General features: G+C 32.6%; 1 protein-coding gene across 1 annotated transcript in view; it reads left to right on the forward strand.

Moving 5' to 3' along the window:
- The window catches only part of LOC149480480 (cell adhesion molecule Dscam2-like), a 63,851-nt gene extending 51,820 nt beyond the window's left edge, over positions 1–12,031 (forward strand). Inside the window, exons 33-36 of the mRNA XM_089706854.1 lie at positions 3,240–3,391; positions 4,173–4,337; positions 9,136–9,243; positions 10,033–12,031. Coding sequence (XP_089562980.1) covers positions 3,240–3,391; positions 4,173–4,337; positions 9,136–9,243; positions 10,033–10,154 — 547 coding nt within the window. The 3' untranslated portion in view covers positions 10,155–12,031. The remainder of the gene's footprint in view (positions 1–3,239; positions 3,392–4,172; positions 4,338–9,135; positions 9,244–10,032) is intronic.
- The last annotated feature ends 7,024 nt before the right edge of the window (positions 12,032–19,055 follow it).

Here is a 19,055-nt window from a genome sequence, read left to right on the forward strand (position 1 = left end):
GAAAAAACTGAAATGATTTATGTCATATTAATAAAAATAACATTAACATATAAAGTTAGTTAGCTCTTAAGCTATTCGATATGTAACGCAAGAGGATTGGATTTATGAACGGAATCGAACGAAATGTGGCTGCTCACGGAACATGTAGGGCGTAGGCTTTCGTTAAATGTAAGTAGGTAGTGTGTTTTATTGAAGTGTCGTTTAAATTAGTTATTTAGTCCTTCCGTTAATATTTAATTGTGGAAACGTGAGCATTTTGATAGTTTACTAGTTTCTCTTTGAATTACTCGTCTAAACTAAATATTAGTTACTAGCTGCGCTTCGCGGTTTTACCCGCGGTACTCCGCTCCTATTAGGCTCAGTGTGATTAAACATAGCCTTCCTCGATAAATAGACTATCTAACAGTGAAATAATTTTTAAATCGGACCCGTGGTTCCTGAGATTATCGCATTCAAGCTGCAAACAGACAAACTCTTCAGCTATCTAATTTAGCTATGTATCACAGTATTTGACACACAAGGATTTTTTTTAATGTATGCAATAAAAAATAATGCACCTCATTTTAAAAAGTCGTCCAGGAATTAAATTATTTACTTTATTTTGTAGTACTAGAAGTAGTTGTAGTAGTAGTAAAAGAATGAGACGCATTCTTTAAGCTTTCCCATTGACCACCGAGCGCCCCGATCGGGCCACGACACAATAGATTTTCTATTGTGTCTGTGATTCCGGGGACTGATGGATTAAACTAATGAAAAAGACACAACCAAATCCCTAAAACATGTAGGTAGATCAAAATATTTCTATTTATATTCCTAACGTTATAAAATGAAAAACTACATCGCTAAGCTTTCTAAATCATGAATAGTCTTGTCAGTGAAGAAACCCGGTATTATTACAAGTATCTTTTAATTAATTAAAGTATATATTGAGCCATTAATTGGGACACGTGTTTATGAAACTACAAGTTCCGTTCAAACTTATATTTATACGATTAGGAGATAACTTCACTGGTTTAATAAAAATATTAGGAATGGTTGACTACGAAGTGTTTGAGTTAGTTATATGTATTTTTGTGGATCAATAGTTATTGAATTAGATCGCGGTATTAAGTGTTGTAAATGGGTGAAAAATATTATCTTATAATATCATATTTGTTTTTTTTAGTAAGTCATAACATTTTACCTAGTTCAAGATCTAGTTTGTAGCACATTTTGCATCAGAATATTATGTATAATGTACATATATTGTTATCATTTCATTGTTGCGATCTGAAACCGTTACAGATAGTGTAATTTTTCAATTTTTAAAATTCTTAATTAACTGCTAAATTAGGCTTCTCGAATAGCAATCCATACTAATATTATAAATGCGAAAGTAACTCTGTCTGTCTGTCTGTTACTCAATCACGCCTTAACTACTGAACCAATTTGCATGAAATTTGATATAGAGATATGACATAGGATAGGTTTTATCCCGGAATTTTTCTTTGAAAACGCGGGCGAAGCCGCGGGCGGAAAGCAAGTATATAAATAACTAGCGGTCCGCCCCGGCTTCGCCCGTGGTACATATTTCGCAATAAAAGGTAGCCTATGTTCTTTCTTAGGGTCTAAAGATTATCTGTGCCAAATTTCATCAAAATCGGTCCAGTAGTTTATGCGTGAAAACCATACATACATACATACATACATACAAACCTTTCCTCTTTATAATATTAGTATAGATTAAGGTTATTCAAAGGGCAAGCAATATAAAATGTCCATCTTATAAGAAATATTATTATTTGGTCATTAAAGGCTGTATAATAATTATCCATACATCCAAATGCAACCATAATTCAGAAGCATAATCAAAAATGTTTTCCTAAACATTTACAGATAATATCGTGGTATATTTATAATCAAATTCACAGGAAATGAACACTTAATGACTTTTATCGCCAATTACTCCTGTTTCGACGTTTTTATTATCCAATTATAATGTATTCAAATACCTAATCATTAATTAATATTGATTTATTGTGTTTGTTAAATACTGAAGATGTTTGAAAATCCATGACACTTGGAGAAATTAAATCGCGTGGGCGTAATGAGGGAAATATTGGTTAATTAGGAAAGGTATATTATTTTTATTTGTTGTCTATACTTCTATACTAATATTATAAAGAAGAAAGGTTTGTATGTATGTATGTATGGTTTTCACGCATAAACTACTGAACCGATTACAATGAAATTTAGCACACATATAGCCCTCTATTTAACTTGGTTAAACACATAGGATAGGTTTTATCCCGGAAATCCCACGGGAAAGGGAACTATGCGGGTTTTCCTTTGAAAACGCGGGCGAAGCCGCGGGCGGAAATCTAGTACTATATAAGTTATGAGAGACGATTTTAGTTGGAAAGTTTAGGCACATTATTACAATATATTATTTCCCTATTGTAATACTGTGGTTAAGGTGAAATGTCAGAAGTGGCTGAAAAACAGCACAGAGTGACACATTTCGTGTTTTTTTAAAGTATTTTGTAATGTTTTATCCATTTATATAATTACCTACACGATTCATAAATTAATTTGGAAAATCCAAAAGTGCACGCCTCATAATTTTTTTTAATAAATATTTATTAATTATTATTTTTGTTTATTTAATAACAATTAAACCACATCGAATCAGACCCTGAAAAATGAAAGGGTTCTATTCCTGAGCATACTCAAGCGTAAGAGAAAAAAAAAGACTCGATTAGTAAAGTATTTCGGTCGCTATCGTGTTAACAAGAAAAAGGATCCGCACATATACAGACACACGGACGTCCAAGACAGAACTTTTTTAAACTGTTTTTTAACTAGTTTAAATAACAAAAATGACATCAAAAATATCATGAACGTTAAAAATAGTGTTTTTTCTTAATATGTGTGTGTATGTATTATCTTACAAGTGCAATGTATGATACATAAAGACATTTTAAGTTTGAAAAATCAGATGTTTTGCGCGAAGTGACAGTAGTACCCACCTCAACGCTTCGCTTATGAGGCGTGCAATATAAGACACTTGTAATAATGTTAATGTGTGTAATTTTTTCAAGTGAGTGTGAATTGAAATGGTTGAGACACATGAGTTCACATTAAAATATTCCTTTAAAACCCTCATATTTATCCACGAAAGCACAAAACACATAAACTTACATATTTGTATTTCTATCATATACATATGTAGGTACATATTTATTATTTATATAATTTAGCACGCTCTGGTCGTGCGGGGCGGCAGTGGACGAAGAAACGCGTCGCTGCAGCCACTCCGCCGCCAGCACGGACAAATCCGTGTGTCCCGAACAGCAGAACATACGGAACTGCCAACATGACTATAAGCATGATAAACTGTCGCCGGCTTCAGGTTAGTGATAATATATTATTTATATAACTAGATAAGTTATGATTATAACCATGCACATGATGTTATAATGAATTATCGATAGACATTAGACATAATGGCGTTAATATTACTTTGTTGTTATTATAATTAGCTAGTTAAATTAACATGGATGATAATTAACCTTGACTTACATTGATAAGCTTTTGGTAAACACAGAAAAAATCTAAAAATCTTTTCAGCAGGTTTTGAACACCATGTAGGTAAGTAGGCAAATTAAATTATAATTAATACCTGTAATTGTTAATTTCCATAATAATTGAATACCTATATATACTATTAATTAACATTACAATAGAATTTACAGTGAATAACGCACACTGTTTAGTTTCAATGTCACGTTGCCATTAACGTCGGTTATTTTATGGCAGTAATAATAACAAACCGTATGTTGACAATGATAGCGTGATAATTATATACAATGTTTTGATTAAAGTAACTATTGTTTGGTTGTATGTTGTTGTTAAAATGTGTATGAGTACCTACCACACAAAGATAATACAATTATAATTTTAATTTACTTAAATTAAACAGTACATATAATTATTGTATTAGGTACCAATAATTGTATTATCTTGTGTTTGATTTTACGCAAGTATTATAGAAATTAGTGATGATAACCAATAATTGCCTACCTACACAAAATAAACTTAATCGACTTCTATAAAGCGAATGGCGCTTTTAAATTCCTTTGCTACATCAACATAAAAGTCCAGTCCTATAGAATGTTTTTATCCAACCCAAGACGTATACGAGATAAGTCCCTACGCGACGTTCGCGGTGGGCGGCGAGACGGCCGCCACGCTGGACCACACGCTGCAGTTCCGCACGTTCGGGCACCGCGACAACGACGCGCCGCCGCACCGCCCCTGCAGGAAGCACCCGCAGCGGCACCGCGACCGAGCTGACGGTGAGACACCACATAATATGTATGACAGTTTACAGCTCAAGACCACTTATTTAGTATAGTTTATAGCTAAAATATGTTGAAGATTGCAGCGCTTACGGCGACATTCTACACGCTATAGAATTGGCAGCGAGACAATGTAAACTAAAATAGTTTACGGAGCTGACGGCGAAGTACAGCACATTAATGCAGTATACATTTTATATCTAGTTTACACACTGCGGTACACGACACACTTTTTTAGTTTACGTAGCTGATGGCGGAACGTAACACACTATTAAAGTACACGCAGCTGTCGGCTGCACACAACACACTATTATACATAGCTTACGCAGCTGTCGGCTGCACACAACACACTATTATACATTGCTTACGCAACTGTCGGCTGCACACAACACACTATTATACATAGCTTACGCAGCTGTCGGCTACACACAACACACTATTATACATAGCTTACGCAGCTGTCGGCTACACACAACACACTATTATGCATAGCTTACGCAGCTGTCGGCTACACACAACACACTACACGCGCGTTTGCTCTTTATTACAATTGTGATAAGTGATATTGTAGTTTTATGGCACCAATGTCAGTTTAAACACATGTCAAAACCTTCTTTCTGGCTTTTCAGTATCGTTTAAATTGTTTTTTTTAAATCTTCCTTGATTTTCGTTGTCGATACTATACGGCCTACGCGGGCCACTTTTACAACAAACATTAGCCATATGATAAAGACAGGACGTGACAGGATAAAAACATAAATGAATTGAAATAAACACAAAATATTTACCACAAAACGTTTTAAACATGCAGATCACGATGTACTCTCAACTAAACAACTCATCAATAAATTCCGCCATGTCGAGTGTAGCCAATTACGCGGAATTTATTCAAGCGGGTGCACTTACAATTGCACTTTACATTCCTTCAGTTTCATTAAACAAGAGTCAAAGATCTAGAACGAAAACAAAAACAGTATCCAGGCGAAGTCACAGTACCTAAGGTAAAATTACCGTGGTAAAGTTGACCCGATCGTTTAACGATAGTTGGGCATTTCTGTATGACAAATTAATAATTGTTTCAATAATAATTACGAAACATAAACATTGGAATTTGGAGCATTTATGTAAATCAATGACTCACTATCGCATAGAGCTATGATGTATTATGTTAATTATTTTGATAAATTTCTGTCTGTAGCTCATACTTTTACGCCGATTTTAATTTATCGATATAAATATTATACATTTTTTTTTATTATAACAAGTAATTTAAAACCGCCTCTACAAACACAATATTACTTATAATAAAAAAATTTACATAAATTACTATACTTAGTAGCGGGCAATAACTTCTATGGCATTACTAATCAATACTGAAATTTGATTATATCATATTGATTATCTTATGAATATTAAATTGTGAACGACAATGAAATTATTTTTAAAGTGAAACCTTACGCCACCCATTCGTTAGATTATGTTGTTCTATTGAGTTTCACGTTAAGCAGATCTTGTTCCAACCAACTAGGTCCGCATCTTCAAAGACTCTACCTAAAATCTCAGTTTAAAATTAATCTAATTTAAAAAGAATAAACGCAGATTAATTAACTTCGCATTTATGTACACAAGTCATTTTTATCGTTTTCTTTGTATATTTTTCCTTAAGCTTTTTCATGAGATAATAATAAAAGCGTTTTGTAATCTTGCTCCCTCGTAAAACAATTAACGAACATTGGAAGGATAAAAATATATTCTATTATAATAAAAAAAGATGCGAAGCTAGTTAACTGTTAAATATTAGTTTGAATGTAATAAAAATGTACTGCGATTCTACACAGCTACCTAATTGATGTAGGTAGTTGATAACAAAACGCAGCTAGTCAACGACTATTAGTAAAGTGAGGGTAGTTGGGTCGAACGTCGTATAAACAACGTCCAAGCCTCTAGGCACTATTCGTACGAATGCGCCACGAGTCAAAGGAACGCGGCAATTTATAGTATTCGACAGCTAAACATGTTCGGACAGGAAACAGTGACAACTACATTGACATCTACTCATCCACAAAAATATTAAATCAAAAGTTACGTCTAACACGGCCATACTGACAATCGTACGTCCTCGTACGCCTTTTCTCGTATTAAAACACTACGGTAGTTCATCTCGGGATTACACAACCATCCTGCCTCGGCCAGACTGACCTGACAGAACAATAACCACATCCACATGACATAGGCACTCCGTTCGCGTATCTTGGTATATCTACGCTCGTACGACTAGTGAAATTCATCACTACGATACGTCAGCGACTAGACAATACCTCAACGCCAGAGTTCAACTAGCGATTTGGATCACTACACACAATTCCTTCGATGAACTACATTCCCTTTACAATAATCCACGTAAAAAACTTTTACTTCACACAACGAACGAAAAAACACAAACGCCAGTATGCCGTTACAAAACTACGTAAACTCAAAACAATTAACAAGTGTAGGCTTGAATTCTATCCCGCTTCTGATATAATAAAAAAAGATGCGAAGCTAGTTAACTGTTAAATATTAGTTTGAATGTAATAAAAATGTACTGCGATTCTACACAGCTACCTAATTGATGTAGGTAGTTGATAACAAAACGCAGCTAGTCAACGACTATTAGTAAAGTGAGGGTAGTTGGGTCGAACGTCGTATAAACAACGTCCAAGCCTCTAGGCACTATTCGTACGAATGCGCCACGAGTCAAAGGAACGCGGCAATTTATAGTATTCGACAGCTAAACATGTTCGGACAGGAAACAGTGACAACTATATTGACATCTACTCATCCACAAAAATATTAAATCAAAAGTTACGTCTAACACTATTAATTTCCCCGGCTTGTTACGATCGTTTTCAATTATTTTGTATATTTAGCTTTTCATGCTTATCCAAAGCTAATAATTGCTTTAAATGTAGTTATCTCATTTATACTAATGTCTAAAAGATCTGATATATTCCCCTATTAAATAGCAATCAAAATTAAAAAATATAATTAACTACATACACGATACAACGTCGTCCAACTATTAAATTGTTCATTAAATATATAAACAAAACCTCTATATCTATCTATATGAAAAAAAACTAGCCAAAAATTGATACAAAAAATATAAATTTTAAATCGACAAATATCAATGTAGATTTGTTTACACAGATCACTGCATTATTTATGTCATGCACCTAATACAGTTAATCAATATTGTAATCCGATGACTCTACCGAAGTGTAGATTTACTATCTACTGTATGGTTTCATTTTAATATGACATGCCAAATGGCAGGTGATTATATAATATTCTTACCGTTTTTGTAACAGAAGAAAAAAATATGTACCGCTCATTACTACAAAATATTTTAGTACTAAAACAGTATCATGGTATGATGGTACCAACGATATTAATGCTTTGGAAGATCATGATTCAATACGCGGAATAAGTACTGTTATGTACCTTTATAAAATGATCGCTTTTTTTATTTCAACAAGCACTCCTTTTCATAGTTTTTAATTGTTCTAGTGTCCACTAATTGTTAAACATACCTACATGGCATTTCAAACTGAATAATTAATATCAGTAACTATACAGAGAAAAAAATACCCTGTTTTAAAATATTTTTACGTATGCAATTTAAACAAAACAAATGACAGTATATTGCTAAATGTTGATTAATGAGGAATCCAAACCAATTTCCCTGCTATTAATAAGAATCTGATACCAAAATATAATGGCGACGCTGTAAAACTGTCATCATACTTCATAACATGGCAGTGGTAAACAATACAAATTATTTGTAGTCGGCCATAAAATTGTATAGTTCATTACATAGTAGCAGGATTTATTTAAAAAATGTTTACATTTTTAACCTATCCTCAAATGCAAACTGACCTTAGGTTTTTTTCGGCTTAGGATCGCTATTGTTATTGTTGATTGTATTTAGTTGTCTTCAAATTCTTAGCTTATAATAGTTAAATACTTTAAATACGATAAAGGAAAATATTTCTCTACGTGTTCTCTAATCATTTTCCTATCAAATAAATAATAAAATAGTTGTTACTTTTAAGTTTTATTGTTTATATTTTGTTCTTACACCTATAAGTTTGAATTTTTATCAGTAAACTAATAATTTATTGTTATCTTTCAAGCCAGTCAATGAAAAAACACTCTTTTTCGTAGCGAACGAAGGATGACTCAATCCTAAGAAACAACCTTCAGAGTTCAGCCTCAACGTAGTAGCCGCTTTATGTAATAGCGGTTAATTATTTACGCTAACCAGACATGAACGTGAACACGACATACATTAAGTGTTATTTTCTATTATTACTGAAACTGTTTATTCATTTAGCCTCATATGTCATTTTTAATGTTACCTATGCTTTTTTTCAGACTTAGGTACCTAGGTACTATCTAATAAATAGACTTTATTTCACTCAAGGTAGCGTTCTAAGTAGTGAATGAATTTTTAAACCTTTGCTGAATTTGAAGTGAGTGAGGTGAGACCTCGTGATCGAATTTTTCCTATCCTATAAAAAAATCTTGAGGTCATCTGTTTTTGATGTCGATTTCAAAGGAAATTTCAAACAATGAATTTTTTTTTTCATTTCAATGTTAAGTACCTATGTACTGTATCGGTTTTTATTTTTAAGTACGAGATTTAAAATAGGTATTAGTTAACTGCTCGTTACATTTTAGAAAAGGTATTACTATTTTTTGTATTAACTACTATTTTTTTTGCTAGATTTTTTAATAAATAACTTTCTTTCAGTTGAGAAACATCACTCAGAATGTGAGTTGCAGCACCTCACTCGCTATGAGAAGGTCCGCCCGAGACACTGCGCGGGAACCTCCTATTGCGTACCTCTTTCGAATCATGGTAAATATATAATGTTAATAATATTTTTATTATGAATATATGACATTTTATTCTATTTATGTTGTGATTATGTTTGTTTCCTTATATTAACCCTTCGTACCTTTAAAGCTTACATAGCCTTTAATGCCCCTGTTTTTTTAATAATTGTTCAATGATTTGCATTCTCGTTCATTATATTCATCGGTTAGGTAAAAGAAGAAATAATGCATTAGTTAAGTTAATGTATAACATTGTTAATTCTGTTAGTACCATCTTAGACGTTGAAACTACTGACTTGATATGTAATCTATACTGAGGCCGATTTTTCAATGCTTGGATAAAACTTATCCGTCCAATAAATAATTACACGATAATATTAAAATGTCACGTAAACTGTCAAATACGGGCAATTAGAATACGTTTTTAAAATGGTAGTTTTATACATTATTCGACGAATAAGTTTTATCCAAGCATTGAAAAAAAAAATTATAAAGCTGAAGAGTTTGTTTGAACGCGCTAATCTGAGGAACTACTGGTCCGATTTGAAAAATTCTTTCTGGTTTTAAATAGCCCAGTTATCGAGGAAGGCTAAAGGCTATATGTCATCACGCTAAGACCAACAGGAGCGGAGCAATGCGGGTGAAACCGAGGAGCACAGCTAGTTCATTAAATTTTGCCATTATATTTCATTATATTTTTATATGTAGCAACTACATTGGCATTAACTTCTCCTGCTTCAGATCTTCTTTCACCCTCACTTTTCACAACGTTATTCACACTACATAAATACTCCATAAGTATCTCCACTAGGTGGCGGTAGCGGCGGCGGGGGCGGCAGCGGCGGCGGCTTCTCGGAAGTGTACGCGGGCGACTCCAGCGCGGAGTCCGGCCCCGGCTCGCTGTCGCCGCGCACGCACCTCGAGCACAGCTAGCGGGGACCGATATACACTGAGATGAACTAATCTCCAGGTGGCAAGGGAAAAAAAGATTTTTTCGGGGGACGGTATCCTATAATACCTTTCCGACCCGGTGACCGCGCCTGACTAGTAGAGTTCGTTCATTTTTCAGGCTTACATGCAGATACTTTGAGTCAACTTCGTTGATTAAGGCACTTGAGTTAACTTTATTGATTAAGGTACTTGGGGCAAATTAGTTGAGTCACCAAGAACAGTGAGTCCGGCCCTGTCTCGCTGATGTCGCGCACGCACCTCGAGCAAAGCTAGCGGAGACGTACGTACGTATGAATTTCTAGATTTGACTGGTTTTGCAGACACTGATGCGGATATAATTTCATTGATTGTAATTTTATTTGTTATTGTAATATCTAATTGCTAATCAGTAATTTCCTTTCAATTGAGTTCGATATCCGCGATCGCAATGTGAATAAAAGGAGTAGATTCAATAAGGCGCTTAGCCACGCTTTCAATTCATTCTTCCTAACACCCTGAAAACTTTATTAATAAAATCCCGGGAAATATCTTTATTCATTTTTATAATCCCGAGAAAGATTATGTACAAACCATATCCAAGCTAATGATCTAAATTCTAAACCAAAGAATAGCTTCAAAGTCTGTCTATGTAAATATTTTAAAAATTTATTGATACTACGATCACACAGCGTAATTTTCTTATCATTTGGGGCGCTTGTCCAAATTTCTTACGAGCCTAATATTATACGAGCAACGAATTTAATAACCAAAGTTCGGTGAATGTAACTCAGTATCCCAATTAGGCATTCCGTTCCCGTCTGAGTTGCCAAAGTGAGGTGACTGAGGTTTTAAAAAACACTGTTGAGTGTTGAATCACAAGATCCAAAGTACTTAATATTAATTGGAGTCAGGTGTGCACCGAATTAACTAAGAGTTCTCGGTTTTAGAAGTTTCGAGTGCTAAGTATATAACACCTTGTTAAAAATTAATGTACTAGGAACTAGTGTTTAGGCTGCCTGTAACATTTGGCGAACATTCTATAGAATGAATATCTACTTTATTACATTGTTATTTTATTTGTTTACAATTAATAAAGAGCTGTATGATTTTATTTAAATATTTTTATTAAAACGATGAAATTCTAGTATCAACACAAATACTAAAGAAAATAAAATGAAACTAAAGTAATAAACACGAATTATTTTCTTCTCGATCATCGAACTATCGAGTACCTTTCCAGCTTGATCGAATCTTTCAATTTTTCCATAAAAAAAAAAGAATTGCTATCGTGATTTTTTTCAGACTTAACAAATAAGTGCAGTGTAAAACTACACTACCTAGAACTAAAGTACCTACAAACCGTAAAATTAATGAAATCGGAATTCTTAATATTCAATAGAATGAGATCAAAAGCCAGCTTGATAGGCTACAAATTTTATTTTACGATTTGCGACTGCATTGAGTTCATTTAACGGCTATAGAATCGGCTGCACAGGAATCAGGGCGAATAAAATTGAACTGGGAATTAAAGGACAAATTTAAAAAAATAAATAACTTTACATTTAACAGTTATCCTAGATGCACATTTAATACATTTAGTTTCTAACAACAAACGTTGGATAAACGCGTATTAAAAGAGTAAAACGTGGGTAATTTTTAACTGAGTAGGTTGAAAATTACATACAGTGTGGGTAAAGTTTATTCGGCCGCGCAGGCAAATGTGATAATAGGGCATTTATGTGAAAACGCTAATTACTTCAAAAAGGTGTAGACTGTACGCAATAATTTTTAACATATTAGCTACGAATTTCGCAAATGTTTAATTTAAAAAGAAATAAACAATTATTTTAGCTTATTTAAAATTAATATAATTAACTAGATTTCCGCCCGCGGCTTCGCCCGCGTTTTCAAAGGAAATCCCGCATTGTTCCCGTTCCCGTGGGATTTCCGGGATAAAACCTATCCTATGTGTTAATCCAAGTTACCCTCTATATGTGTGCTAAATTTCATTGTAATCGGTTCAGTAGTTTTTACGTGAAAGAGTAACAAACATCCATACATCCATACATCCATACTTACAAACTTTCGCCTTTATAATAGTATTTAGATTAAGATTAGGTAATATGTAAAGTTAAATTTACAGTATGATTTGGGTATAAGACTAACGATATCATAGAAGGATCGAATTCTATCTTATAGGATTTTAGAAAACAACAAACTCCATAAATATCAGAAGCCTAAATATTAATATTACTCTTTAATTATACGAAAATGTTTATTCATTAACATGTTTTATTATGGAATTATGTTTTAAACATCTGTTGTAATATCGTTGGTGACATGAAGCAGTCATTAAACACTAATTGAATCTGAAACAGTACTTGGTGTATTTATACCCTGTGTGTGCGTGTATCTTTTAATACATTATTGTTTAATAAATTCTCTACGGCCACGGCGTACCTTAATTATGGTAATAAAATGAGTTAATTACGTCATAACTTTAATGTTAAAGTGGAACTATGTAACATAGAATACACTTACCTAGTAGAAGGTTATTATTGAGAGCGCACGAAAGCAAACAATTAGTACAAATTGTTTGTAATGACATGATAACGAGATGTACCATCTAATCCATGTTATTGTATTTTCACGTAATGCTACTGTTTAAAAGACTTTCAGGCATTCTTAGGAATTCCATAAGCATATTAAAAGTAATATTGTCCATATCGGATTAATATAACGAAAATAGAATCGAAGTTCTTACGTCACAACTAAAGACACAAACTACGCTTCAGTTAACTGCCATATTACACTATGAAATAGATTAAGCGATTTCCTTATACATATACAATATTTTTATCTGTGTGTATCGATTAGAGGAGAGAAATAAGTATGGGTAATTAAATATGAGAATCTCAGCCTGAGCCTAATTATTTTTATACTCCGCTGGAAAATTGTTTTATTTTGTAACGTCATATGCTTCAAGGTCTATTCGATTTATTTTTACGAAAGCATTCGGTTTATAAAAAGCATATTAACAATTTATTTGAAGAGATGAAATATTAATTTTCCCTTGAAACTTAAAATTTAATCGTCGAAATACGACAGATTTTAATATATTTCATAGCAATGAAATACTTCACTCGAGAGTCGAGATGTTATTGAACAATAAGAAGCTTAGCCTACTGATCTAGATTTGCCCATACTTGTTTTAGTAAAATAATCAACTGTTTAAAATGATCTCATGTTGTCAGTAGATTAGTTAGCTATTAAATTAGTTAGTTAACTATATGTGGTTATTAATAATTTGTAAATAATAGTTGGACTGACGAATCATTCTCTACTTTTATGGAGCTTACATTTGTAAATAAATTTATTGATCTAGTCAATTTTTATTGAATGTTTTCGACAATATGATTGTATTATGTAAATATTAAATCTATGTGATCTGTTTATTGTAATATTAAATACATTTACGAATTATTGTTGTTTTATTTCAATGCCCAAAGTCCTAATTCATCTACTCTCCTTTGACATTTCTTTATGATGATTGATTATGATTCATATACAGATATTTATTGTTCCGTTAAAATAAGAGAAAATTTATTTATATTTCGCAGATAGCAAAAAATATTTATAGCAACAAAATCACGAAAAACAACGAGAAAATATCTAACCCGATATAATTGTTCCTTACCTATACGTTCGACGGAAAACGTCTATGCTAAATTCCCAACCAATATGAAACCTTTATCAAAAATTCCTATAGACAAAAATGTAACATCCCCAAGAGTAAAGAGCAGAATTCAATATCAAATATTCGAGGCGCGCGTAGCTCTGCGAGAATGCTGTTCAGTCGACGGCGACAATTTGCCAACTCCGTGGCCTACAATGTTATTGGTTTAGTCGATCCTTCGATACAGACCAATTGTACATAGTTCCAATGATACAATGTATTATTAAATTCCAGATACATCATACACAACATTACACTTTTTGTAAAGATTACTTATTCTAACGCTCAAGTCTCAAGAAATAGGTATGTTCGAATATTTCTGGATTAAATGTAATTTGTCTAGAAATTGCCATGGGAATTCTCGATAAATGTGCTTCATACAACTCTCTAAAGATAAAGAAAATAAACAATGGAACAGATATGTACCTAAGGTAACGGCACCAGTCGTGGACAAGCATCCAGTAATGGACAAAATAAATATTAAATTTAAATATTAAGACCAAAATTAACGTTATATAATTTGGCAATACTTAAAATAAAAGTTTGGTTCATAAGCTATCAAAATACGACATTTCATCTTATTCGGCCAAAATGTTTGAAGATGGCAGAACGTTATGTTTAGTTGCTGCGACTCGTTTCGAAGAAATCCGTTTTTACTAAGAAAATCCTTAAGGAAGTGAGGACACAATTTTGGTTATAAGAATTTTTGTATAAATGTCAGCAAAATTTGATATTACTTTTATTTATAGTAGTTAAGTGTACGAAATATTACACGATTTAGTATCATGATAGGTTATGTTGTTTAAATAAAATTCATCAGTGTCCATAACTGGATTTAATTCTATGGATATATCCATTTATGGACATATTATGTCGAAAATAAACTTTTTTTAAAGGTATTAATTACATGCGCTTTTCTGTATTGTCTTTTCTTTCTGATTAATAATATACCTATCACGACCATTTCAAACAAAGGGTTCCAATATTGTACAACAATTGTCCATGACTGGATTTGCTTTGGTTCCTATAATGGACAGTGATATTTTTTTGTTAAAATTACACTAATGGGTCCAACAACATAATATCTATCTAAACATGAAGAATATATTTTAGAACAATGGGTCATTGTGTGCTGTGCGACTCGTTCTCGGCTTCATTCTCTATCACTGCGTAGAGAAGTCGCATACTTATGCGTATTGTAACGCATCTATCATAGAGAGTTCTCTGATGAACTGTTTGGATCGTTGTCTGCTGCTAAATTCCACCACCATATAGCACACACGCTTAAATTTCATCCACACCATCTTGACAACAGTTTAAAAAAAGCTTTTTGCCTCGTGCTACAATTTGTAATCCATATCGATGGACCGATCAGATTAAGGCTGCTGGCGGATTCAGATTGGCGATTCACTTCACGAGTGTAGCGGAATGCCAGGAAACAGAGAGATATGGCGGAACATCGTGAAGCGGGTAACATCTACCCCCCTAGAGTGATATGACGAAGAAGAAGAAGTCCCAAAATGGATGGAATGGCAGTACTTTTTTTAGTTATATTTTTCATCCCTGACTTATTGAGAAAAAAAACCATATTGGTGTTTCTTAACGGACATAACTCGTATTTAACGATGCATTTGTCTTTTTGCCTAGAAAATGGAAATTAAGACTGTTTCAAATATTATAAGTATGCAAAATAATTAATAAGTACTATTTTTATAAATACATCCCCGATTTATTGTATTCCAATCATCATTTTCAAGATTCTATTGATAACTATAAGTCTTCTCCAAGTGTAAATAACTGGAGAAACGACATTAGGTACAGTCCATAAATGGGTGTTCATAACTGGATGTTGTCCAAAACTGGGTGTCCATCATTAGATTTTTCACTGTCCAACACTGGTGCAAAAAAGTGGTTTTTTAATTTATAAATAACTTCATTATTTATGCATTGTAATCTTTTTTTTAACATTGGTTACGTTAAACTAACATTGAACTAAAGATATAACTAAACAATATCCAATAAAGTTAAAAAACCTACGAGAAATTTGCAAAAAACTTCAATTTTTTCCTTAATCTGTACAAGACTGGTGCCGTTACGTTACTAGTTTTATAAATATATCCATTATTTGTATAATATGATATCTCTGTATTATGATACTCATTTACAAACAATCATTATGGCCAACATAAATACAGTTAATCAAGGAAAATCCTTTTTAAGTAGTAACACAGACACTATACTGTACTATACTATTAGTAGATACCTACATGATACATCCCTAAAATACTTAGTAGTAATCTACAAAGTTTGTGAAGTTTGTGAAACTTTTACCTTATCTATATAATTAAATTTAAATAACATAATATTTTATCACGAACCCGCCAGAAAATAGAACCGTATTTAGCCGTCACGTATCGATTCTCTGTTCAAATATAGCATTCCAGTCAATCCGCCGGTTGAAGGAAACAATGTTCTTTGAGCGTCCACTAGAACGCCCAGCACTCAGCCACTTTGCCTACAAAGCTTCGACACTAGTATAAAGCGATCGCTTTGAGTTAAAGCTTGACTTACGACTCGAAACATATCGATATGTTAGCTACTATATGCAGAGCCGTAGCCAGGTAACCAAGGGCCATGGAAAATAACAAAATAGGGCCTCTCAACGATCAACGAAAAAGAACACCATACCATACCTAACTACGAACGAAGTTGCAAAGTTGCTGTCATATTTATTTTGAAAACGAATTGACGAAAATTTAGTTCTATCGTGGATAATATAATACTATACTATTCTGTGGACATTTTCTACTAAAATTCGACGGTTGGGCCCCTTGAGCCCTAGCTAGCTAAGCCACTGAGTACATGGCTACTTATGATGCATTCGTACGAGTTCCTGAAGTGTTCATAGTTCGCACAATTTCCGTAGAGCTACGCGTTGTTCATCCCAATTGCAACGCGATACAATAAACAATGTAATACACTGCACATGCACTGGCACAAGTCTTGAATATTAATAAGTAACTGTTTAGTTTAAGATTTCTATAATTTTCTTTACTTACTTATTTAAAATGTTGCTGTAGTGAAACAAAAACAATTTTGAGTTGAGCAGACCAAATTGGAGTTGGAGTTGCACAAAAATATTTCATTACCTACTTTATTACTGTAAAGGCAATTTCTTTTGTGCTTAACATAGGAAACCCATAATATGTATTTAGGTACAGTACATCTACTCAGTTGGTAAGTAGATACTTAAAAGTATTAGGTACACTAACTATCTACATATAAATATATTATATTCAAATAATGTTTATTTTTTTTTTTAATTATATTAAGAGCATTTACAAAACAAACATGATTTTACTCTAATACATAAAAGAACGTTATGATAGATTTATGGCTAAATTTATAAATGAATAAATAAATAAAAGTTTTGGAGATAATACACACAGCGCCATCTAGTACTTACTATGGTAAATTCAGAAAATTGAGAGCTAAAAAGCTTTCCAAATCATACTTTATTGAATAGTTTTTATATTATATACATGTTGATTATGCATAAAACCTTGCATAAAACAATAAAAAATATAGTGCGTAACGTAGCAACCCTATTAGATAAGACAGTCACAAACTACATCGCTAACTGCCCTTTTTTCGATTTATTAAGATTTGAAAAATAATATATGTACTAACAATGTTAATGATATAAATTTCAATAAGACGTAACCACTAACCACTCTCACCACAAGAACTTGAATAATAATATCTTATTTTATTTACCTATATCTAATAGCAACAGCATGTGATTAGGTCAGACTACAATTTAGCTTTACTAAATACATAATACAAAAACAAAACAAACGTAAATATAACCAAGGAACTACTCGTGCATACGTGATGTCCCACATTAAACAGGAAATCCTCATTTTAAATATGTACTTCCCTTCCTTTACAAAAAGGACTGCATTCACACAAAAAACAAATCTCCGATATCCAACGTTCCGTGTGTATTCTTCGGAAAAATATCGGATAATCTGTACACCCAGTGGTCAGTAGGGGGTGAGGCGGGCGTCAAACCTTAGTTGCTACTCCATTGAAACCTCCCCGGGTGGCGAGCGGTGGCCATGCACGTTTATTCACAGGAAAAAGGGGGAAAACGAATCGCAAATCAACCATTCAAAGCGAATCGAAAATTAATTGTAGCTACGGGTAAAAGTTTAATATTGTTCTGCGTTCGTTTCCTTTCTGTGTTGCCTTTGTTTATTTATTTTGGAAATAGAACTTAAAACTAACACAGAAGCATTGAGATATAATTATTATTATTTATTCAATGTTTTTAAATAAAATTGTGAATATCATTCAAAAATCTCATTATTTATTCCATCATAATTATGTTGAAAATAAGAAAATTGAATTAATTTTTTTTCGAAATTTCAAAGGTTATAACATAGTTTTTTTGGAAATTGACCATTATATTTAACATTCCACTAACATTCGTACGAGCGCTTGAAGTTTTATTTATTCAAAGTAGTTTTGAGTAGGTATTTTATCCAAAAAATATTTGTTACTAAATTTTGCCTCTAGCCTTTTAGTGGGCACTTAAATATAGTCTGACAAGCGGATATAAAATAAAATAGGTCAATTTAGACAACAAGCTTAATTGTAATAGTTGTCTTTTTTGTCGATTAATTTAAAGTCTAGACATTAGAGTATTATGATAAGAGAGAGAAAGTCATGAAATAAACTTTTTGATTTTATATATTATGATAAAAACAAAAAGTTTATTCGTAACTAAGTAACTAGTTATTTAATAAATTTTCAAATATTATGATCCAATCAATATTCTGGACAAAAAGAGTCTGTATTGTTTATTGTGGAAGTTTATGTGGAATCAAAGCAATTTATTATTATTTTAAACATTGTGATAACGATAAGAGCATGAACGTTACTCAATTATGTGTGAATAAATGTATGTATTGTGTTATTAAAATAATCCAATAACATTTTAATAAGTTTATAAAATCAAGCCCATTTAAGGCATATAAGTTGTTACCAAAAATAAATAATCAAAGTACATTCTTGTGCGATTCATTTGATATATGAAGTGCATTTAATTTTGTAATCCAATAAGGTAAAATTAGTTTAATAAATGTAGGTAAAATAAAAGGCAA

The sequence above is a fragment of the Colias philodice genome, chromosome 18 (genome assembly GCF_061535455.1).
Source record: "Colias philodice isolate Cphi_HAF_F1 chromosome 18, ilColPhil1 Martin Lab GWU primary, whole genome shotgun sequence".
Classification (NCBI taxonomy): Eukaryota; Metazoa; Arthropoda; class Insecta; order Lepidoptera; family Pieridae; genus Colias; species Colias philodice.